Source organism: Kryptolebias marmoratus, linkage group LG9 (genome assembly GCF_001649575.2).
Source record: "Kryptolebias marmoratus isolate JLee-2015 linkage group LG9, ASM164957v2, whole genome shotgun sequence".
Taxonomy (NCBI): Eukaryota; Metazoa; Chordata; class Actinopteri; order Cyprinodontiformes; family Rivulidae; genus Kryptolebias; species Kryptolebias marmoratus.
In genome coordinates this window covers 15,573,651-15,582,572 of record NC_051438.1, presented here as the reverse complement: position 1 = coordinate 15,582,572, position 8,922 = coordinate 15,573,651, and the positions used below count along the sequence as shown (strand labels likewise).

At 42.8% G+C, this 8,922-nt stretch overlaps 1 protein-coding gene across 9 annotated transcripts in view; it reads left to right on the top strand.

The window, feature by feature from the left end:
- The window catches only part of si:dkeyp-44a8.4 (collagen alpha-1(XXIII) chain), a 187,750-nt gene that overhangs the window by 115,067 nt on the left and 63,761 nt on the right, over positions 1-8,922 (top strand). For all 9 annotated transcript variants that reach the window (XM_017424152.3, XM_017424156.3, XM_017424151.3 and 6 more), the window contains exon 3: positions 6,846-6,890. In XM_017424152.3, the coding sequence (XP_017279641.1) occupies positions 6,846-6,890 (45 nt within the window). The remainder of the gene's footprint in view (positions 1-6,845; positions 6,891-8,922) is intronic.

The window sequence follows — 8,922 nt, the reverse complement described above, 5'->3', positions numbered from 1 at the left end:
TTTTTTTTTTTTTTTTTTTTTTTTTTTTTGCACAGGAGTGTAAAAACCTGACATATGACTTTTAGCACACAGTCTGTTCGTTAACAAGGGTCGCCGATGCTCTGCGAAAGCTGGTTTTTGCCCGTCATAACGCTAACATCTCTCTCCCGCCTTTTCTCTCCGCAGAGATGTAGAGCGGCCGCTTTCAAATGGTCGGAGCAGAATGTCATACGGGGTCGCATGCTGGGTAAGAACACTGATCCACCGAAACACCCGGGTGCAAAAACAGGGGGGGGGATGTGGTCATCCACAGTTTGGTGACGTGGGGCGCTTTCCAAACCTTTTGCCTGGAGTAACCCCTGCATTAAACAGAGGCAAATTTCTGCTATCATTGCCCAATCTTCCATCCATTCCCGCGTTTATCTGGGCAAGAGTCAGTAAATTACACCGCCTAACTCTAATCTCAAAGATTTAGTGTTTGCAAGTATGTTTTATTTATTTATCCGGACTCTTCAGACCCTGACAATCACTGTGCTAAGATAAGGTCCTGTCGGGAAAATAAATAAATAAATAAGCAGCAGTTTCTGAAGTTTGCCAACCGAGACGTGATTATAAAAACACAGCTTGCTGACACAGATACCACAATAACCAGGAGTGAAACCCCCTCATATCTGTTGCGGTGGTCTGTTTAAATCCACAAAGTTTCACTTAAATGCGCCACAAAGATGACTTCTAGCTAGGAGTCGCCATCGTGGCACACCCTTCAGCACCGAAACTTTGTTTCCCTAAAGGCCCAGCATTCCTCAAAGGCTTGCATGTCGCCCCCGACAGCTGCAGATGTTCATCCATTGATTAAGAGTTTCATTGAAATCCAACCTCTGGTTTATATTTTGCTAACGGAAACATAAGCGAACATATGACCAACCCGCCTTTCACCTTTTTAGACTAAAGTGAAACTGGAAAACTAAAGACCAAATGTAAACAAATTCATTATTAATTCAGTTATTTTCTATCTAGCAGAGCTTTTAGCTTGGTTAGATGTGTCACAGTGTATTTAAATTTAAACAAAAGTCACATCAATGATGCTATATTATTTTGCACAACTTGTAAAGCATTTAAGCAGCTACTAACACAATAAAAGACTAACACTTGTGACGGTGCGGCGAGAGGTTGGAGAAGGAGTTAGCAGCGGCCGTTAGCCACTCTAACCCAAAACAGCAGGACGCACTTTTGAAGTATTCCACACTTTCGATTTATTTAACTTCGTCCACGTAAAGCCAGATCTCCACGGTACTAAGCATTATATTTCCATACATGAGAAAAGTAACGTTAGTTTACCGCTCTGCACCTCATCATCACCTATCTTCTCTTCTACAACAAAACGGAAAAACTAGTTCTTCTTCTGTACAATAGTACAACAAAAGGGAGTAGGCGCCCCCTTGTGGTGATACCTACTCATCTCTAGGAACCAAACAGCATAATGACTGTTACAACTGCAGAAGAACACAGATGATTTTCCTGTTTGATGTGAAAGAGATAAGGGGATCCTCTTCACCACCATATTGTGGAACCATTCTGTGAAAGGGTTCAGGGAGACGGAAAGCAACCGTCCTTTTCCTGTTTAACTTCAGCCATCTGACCGAACCCACGACGAGACTGACTCAAAACCCATCTGAGCCTCTGAACCCCGTCCGACCCGGGGGAGACGCGGGGCAGCTGGAGAACGAATCTTCGCCATGTGAATCGCATCCGCCGCCTCCTTCTCTTTGTGTCACTGTTTACACCCACAGCATGTGTCCCTCGTCTTCCTGGAAGGAAGGTTGAGCAGGCAAATGACGACAGACCAGGAGACAGCCAGGGAGACGTTGTTTTGTTTCAGGCAGAGAGGCTCGGCAGCTGTCCATGACTTTGCAACGACGAGAGGGGAATCCTCACAGCCGTATTATCACTGAACAGTCTTGGTGCAAGCAATTGGTTCTGACTTCTCTTTATGAGCTAATAAATTATGTCTTAAACAAAAATAGGAAACTACAAAGTGTCCAAATAAATGAATGGCCCTCAGTTTGAATCTGCAGTTTCTTACGTGTACATTGCACATCTTGACTCTGCAACAATGTTACATTTTAGATGTACTTTGCAGCCCTGGCTGTGTGTTTTTAATCAATAATTATGTATTATATAATGGATTTTTCAGTGAAAAAAGAAATCCCTCAGCAGGATAAAATCTAATCAGAAGTGTCTTGTGGATTCCTGCACAGAGGGAAAAGGCTTTTAAAGTTTCTGTGATTGTAATTAAAAGAGAACAGACAGAAATCTGCTTCTGGGATTTGAAAAGTAAATACTGTTCCTACATGCCAAAAAGAGAGGCAGAGAACACGATGTAGAAGCTCATTGCCTCCAGCTAACATGGAAGCAAGAAGCTGACCTTCACTACCTTCACCCCTAACCATTCATCTCTTCCTCCTCTCCTAAATTAGATTTTCTTCTGTCGGATTGGAAAACACGCAGCAGTAGGAGAGTGGAGGTGTGTGTGTGTGTGTGTGTGTGTGCTTGTGGGGACTGATAGACAGATGGATGTAAGTCCTGTGGTTGTGCCTTCGAAGTATCACATTCTCCTGTTTTCAGCTGACGCCTTATTGCTCCCAGTTGTTGCTTTAAACAAAGTGGAGCCTGAGAGAAGGTGAGGTCGAGGTGGCGCTTCACCGCTCCGTTGCTTTGTTTCATGGAAGCAGCTTGTTTGCAAAAAAATGTCACAGTATCTAAATCAAGCCGAGCTCGGAGAAACGCAGAGGGTGTGTGCGGCCAGGCCCGAGCACAGATACCCACTTGTGTGAGATCTTATGTGAAGGAATTGTTATGTTGAGCACGAGCAAAACATTTGTCTCGTTCCGGTTTCTGACTTTTCACGTGGACATAAACAGTCCTCGGAGGAGGGCTGCATGCGGGCTCCCCGTCAAAGCTTTGACCGGGGGGATTTCGTGCCCTTCATACAGGCAGCGGCTGAAGATACAGCGCTTCAGGCGAACGTATAAACACGTGCTACAGTAGAGTTCAGGCGGAGTTCACTGTGTGCTCTGTAATACCATCCTGTTCCCGAGGATCTCTACGTGTGTTCAGCTGAGTGTCCAAAACCGTGAGAAACCAACAACATACCAGACGGAGATTTAGGCTCTAACTCTTTGATTTGGGGAGGATTTTCATTCTTCATTTGGAAGTTTTTAATCACCTGTAAAGATGACAAAGCAAGAGCCTTAAAAAATCCACTTCCAGTCGATTTTGAAACTATAATAAGAAGCTAAAAATGTTTGAGGCTCACACATCCTTCAGTGTTTCTTTTCTTCCCCGTCGATCTTATTCCTCTTCAACTTCTGTCTGCTCATATAACACTCAAACATGTGCTTCACATTTTGCAATCCTTGGCCATCAAGCAGGAAAATTATCTTTTGACCATGAAGTCATTGAACCTTTAGAGAGTGCTTCATTCTGTGTGCCTGTGTGGCATTTTTTTTGATGTCAGTATTAAGAGCAAAACCCAGCGTTGTGGTTGCCATGAAAATGGGGCAGTCGTGTAATTTCCTGAGTCCGTGTGTGTTCATTTGTCCCTCTGTTAGCAAACTATTCCATAAACCCTTAGACGCATTTTAAGAAAACTCTAAAAAAAAAACATTGGATGTGCATTAACAGCTGATTACCAATTGGAGTCAACCCAGATTTAACACCACTATTTGACCTTAGAAAAGATTAAAAAAATGGCTAAAACTCAGTCAGTTTCACAGATATTGAGCTAAAGAGAATCCTACGTTTAATTTGTTTTATTTTTTTTCTCTCCTCTGAAAAAGAAATCTAAACGACTTCTACAAACGCTACTGTACTCTGCTGTTTTCCCCATTAGCCCCTGCGGTCGATCTAGTCCCACATCAGTTTGCCATCACCTACCTGCCTGAACTCTGCCACTCAGGACCGATCACACGCCCACGTTTCAGTCGCGCAGACGCCTGCTCCGCAAGAGGCTGGCGACAACTTCGCCAACATCCAGACAGCCGCTTTAAAAGCCTCAAATTAAGGTAGAGCAGGCGTGGGCCCCCTGCTGACTCGCGCACTGTATGTACCTGTTGGAGGGGAGGTTTTAAATCCAGGCAAAACCAGACTTGTGCAAGAGATGTCATGAAATTGATCCAGACATTCAAACTGGACTCCTGTTTTTTTGTACCATTCCCAATCACTGTCATATTTTCCTCCTGAACATCCTCATTGTTACTTTAGCTGCAGAACGGCCTCCCTCTTTGTCTTCTCTCCTTCGTGTCCCATGACTCCTGAAGGAAAACTTCTTGCCCTTTTCTTCATACTTTGTGTTTTCAGCCTAATGTCACGGCAGATCAGGTACTCACGATTGATAGCTTTGACAGAACATTACTTCAAAATGGCCAAACTGTCCCTTTAAATCCTTTGGCTCCAAAGCTATTTATAGTTTCTTGATCTTCCATGAAGGAAGGAAAGGAGGATTAGAGTGGGCTCGGAGGAGGGGCAGGATCACGAGCGAGCGCTCTTTGAAAGAGCTGGCAGAGTCAGGAAATGATTAGACGGCTACAATAACACCAATAATCACAATAGGGAAAACATGTTTGCAGCCACAAGCACTTAGCATCAGGAACTCACACTGTTTGCCATTTCATAATGAAAGCAGGGGAGGGCGGACATTTGACGCGTTACTGAGGTGTTTCAGACCATGTAGAAACAAAACGAATACTTGCTCACTCTTTATTTGTTACCACACTTTTGACATACCCGGATGACGCCAAATTACTACTTGAGGGGCTCAAAGGTTGACAGAAGTCCATCTAGAAGTCGAAGGAGATGATGGTAGTGAGGTTCTTTTGTCCCGTAAATTTCCATTGTGTTGGTACAATTTACCAGCTGTAATTAGATGCCACCTGATCCTGAAATCCCCACGAAAATTAACAGACTCCTCGTCCACCGTGATATCTGCTCGAATGGGTCCCAATTCATGTGGGTTCTCTGAAGCACCAGTAACAATTTTAGTCATAGTGACAAACTTTCAGGAAAGATAAAAAAATAATGAAACTAGGATTCCTTGAAGAATGCATATCTCTGACTGGTTTAAACAAAGATCTAGCTCTATCTGTTAGCGCTCAAAGTATGCGTTGGGGATGACTCTCAGCTACTACCACACCACCTTTTACTTCAATTTCTGTAAAAATGGACTGAGTTAGAGCCATTTTTGTGTTTTCTAAGGTCACACGGCTGTGGTGGTGGCCATCTTAAACTGGACTGAGTCATAGATGTATATCCAATGATTTCTTTATGATAGTTCATTAACATTTGTCCAGTAGTTTGTGAGATATTTTGCAAACAGACGAACAGGTAAAGCCAAAGATTCAAACAAAGAGTTTACATGAAATGTCAGAGCTCAGGGTATGTGTTAAGGAAGACTCTCAGTTACTACCACACCAAAATTTAGCTCAATATCTGTAACAAAGTGACATTTTATGAACAATATACTGAATTTGACTCCATTGATTTGGGTTATACTGTATTTAGTTTCAGCCGAGTTTGCTGTAATTTACTGAACTGGAATAAATTAGATTCAATCTTATTTTAACTGAATGTGAATTATACATTTTTACTTTCCTTGAGAAGTGTCTTCAAATGACTTTTATTGTAAATTAGAGACAAATTTCATCAAATATCCTCCACTTTTAGCTGTAAAACCATTACCACTGATTGATTGAAGCCTATCAATGTTTCACCTAGCCAAATTTCCACAGCAGGCCTTTTTTCTTGCTTTTAATTTCAGCATGCTCAGGAGCTAAGCATAATTTTACACCCATCAGAGACAGCACAGGGGTCATAATTAATCAGTAACCTTTTGCACTCATAGTTTCAGTGAGTGAAAATGTGGTGGGACTGGTTCTTGGAAAATATTGTTATATCTGAAACAGATTACAGATTCTTCTTTTAATTTCCATTCAAGGGATTTCACATGTACTCACTACTCAAAGTTGTCAGAAAATTCAATAAAACACTGCCGTAAATCCACCATAGCTGTTGCTATAGGTTCCAGGACCTCACACAGTTGGTATGTCTCCCGACTGTGGATTTATCCAATGAAACCCAACAAAAACATGTTATATTCTGTCAGGGTAATGCTATTAGCTTTACTGCTGTGACTCAGTGTGCTAATGTTTGCTATGCAAATGAGAGAAAACACACAGTTTAGGACATTCCTCACCTGTTTGCTCTGTTTTTCTGCTTTGTTTGGCTCCTGCAGTGCATGCAGATTGCTTTAACTACAGCTGCTGGGACTAGTTTCAGTCGCTAAGCCGAAAAGAAAACTTTGATTTTTTTTTTTTATTCAGCCTCACAAAGCTCTTTTTTTTCTCACATTCAGAGCACTGGTTGTAAAACAATCAAGCTTGTTAAGTTACCAGACTGACATTGACCGAAATTCATGACCGTAGACGTGATTCACGATCCTGCAGCAGATGTATGTTGGCTCACGGGCTTCATCATTTCCTGCTTCTTCTGCAGCGCTCCTGCTATTTATCACAGCTTTTATTTTTCCGTCAACAGCAGACATGGTTTTACCGGAAAGGTTGAGCTTTCAGCTGCATCAGGGCAGCGTGAGAGGAAAGTGGCTGGATAAGTAAAATAAAACCCTTCAGTGCATTCGGTTTTCGCAGGATTTTTATTTGCCGTTTTGCTTTTGTGTCGAACGCGGTGCCAGCTCACACACAGCTAAAGCCAAGCGTACGACCACCAGCAATGAAACCACAAGTGATGCTCAGTTGCTTCCTCTCCTCCCTGCAGAGCTGAGATTTATTCCTCCGTCTGTGTTTTTTCCACAGGGCCTCCAGGAAAACGTGGACGCATGGGAAGAAGAGGGGAACCCGGTACGTAAAACCTATTTTAATTGTTTATTTCTTCTCCTCTCCTCTTTTCCTGTAAGTTTCCCTTCATCCCTCCTCTTTTTTTTCTTTTTTTTGTTCCGGGTGAGTTGACGAGTTCGAGCAGAAGGTTGGTAAAGGCAGTGATCCGTACGAGTCGGGTCGCTGGGTGACGGGCCGCAGCTCTCCCCCGGTCGTGCCCATCACGCGCCCGACACTGCGTTAATTTCACCCATGTGCTCGCAGTAACTTTGCCCAGATGTCAGCCCGTCTTGCTGAGCGGTAGCAGCTGCAGCAGAACGGGCCCTAATGAGTCCCCAACATCGCCGCTCACCGTTATCGAGCCGGTTCTTTCCAAACCACTGAACACTCATCGAGAAACCAAAACAGCGCAAAGATATAACTCCTGCCCAGGAAAAGGCCTCTGCGACAGATGTTCTACAACTTGAGTCATCCTGAGTGTTTTAAGTGGTTTTCATTAAAAGTTGACTCAGCGTTGGGAATAACAGTATCCGACTGTTGGATCACAGGCTGCAGGGCTGAGACTGCTGAGGGATATATGTCAGATGGGGACATTTCCAGGCTTTATTGTAATAGTTATTTATTAGGTAAAATGTATTTTTCTAAACAAGTTAACTTAAGCAACAGTTCAGATCTATTGAAGTTGGGCTTTGTGGTAAAGTTGTGAATATTTTGGGGTTTCCCACACAGGAACTGGGTGTTGTAAACACGCCAATGTTTTCTTAGCGAGTCAGCCTTGCGTTCACACAGAAATGGCATTTTAGGAGCTCCAAAATGATATTTTCTGAAAACGTGTCCCAACATAGGCTTGTTTGTTCGTCCGTTCGTCAGATTTGGATGAGATTTGCTGGGGTTGTCACAACAAAAGTGATAAAAGTTTGGTGGCGATCTGGTCAAAGGTTAAGGTCACAGGTGGGTGACCCCTTTGTTACCTCTGCCAAGGAGGTTGTGTTTTTGGTCAAGATAACTAAACAGAACAGGTAAGATATTAATTATTCGTGACCTTTCCATAGAACCCCATTTCTAAAGACCTACCTGTCCCTTTAGGTGACAGACTTAGCAGACAACCCACTTCTCAAAACTTCCTAAAATCCATTTTCAGGTACTTTTTTTGGTTGTTTTGTTATTGGCTTTATTCAACATATAAAGCTCAGTAACACATATCAGTGGAGCAAAGATTCTTATGCTGTAGCTGCATGTTATTTTTGAATTTGGAGATGTTTCTTCTTAAATTGCTCTTCTCGTCAGCAAATCTCATAAAACCCATGGCAGTGTTGTTTCCTGCTGCGGATGTAAACATGCGCGCGCGGCTTAGATACGTTTTCCAAAACAGCCCGGACGCTGCTGTTATTGGAAACTGCAGCTAAAACGAGGTTTTAAATTGTCTGGGACTATTTTCTGCTGCAGATTTCGGTCTACTGGTGAGTATTTATAGCAGGGATAAAGAGAACAAATGTAGTGATTCACTTCTGTGGTAGGAGAGAGGAGAAAGGAACATGTAGGATATCACCAGTCTGCTCTTGGTAAGATTCAGCTTAAATTGTCAAACAGCATTTTAATCAGCCCAGACTCCATCAGGTGTTCATCGGCTGCATGTTGGGAGGGTTTCGGTAAGAGGAGGGCTACTCCTGAGGTTTTAAGAAGGACTGGGCACTTGTTGGTTTCTCAGTTTTAGTCACAGGGTTTGTCTGTATTTAAAGAGATGCTGTATCCCTGACATTTTCCCATCGCCACATTCTAGTTCCAATTAAACTGTGTGGGCATGGAAGAGGGCTGTGTTGCACCATCTTCTAATGACTTCAAGACAGCTTTTTACAAGACCAGAACGGTTCTCTCTCAAAAATAACAAAATGAGCGTGCAGAAAAGAAACAGAACAGAAACTCTGCTGTGAATAACAGGAAAAGGGAACGAATTAGGGAAGCGTCCTAAATCAGCTCTCACCAGTCTGTCCCTCCAAGTCTTCTTTCTCCCCTTTTGTTTGCTTTTTTTTTCTTGTTTTTTTCCTCATTAGTCTAC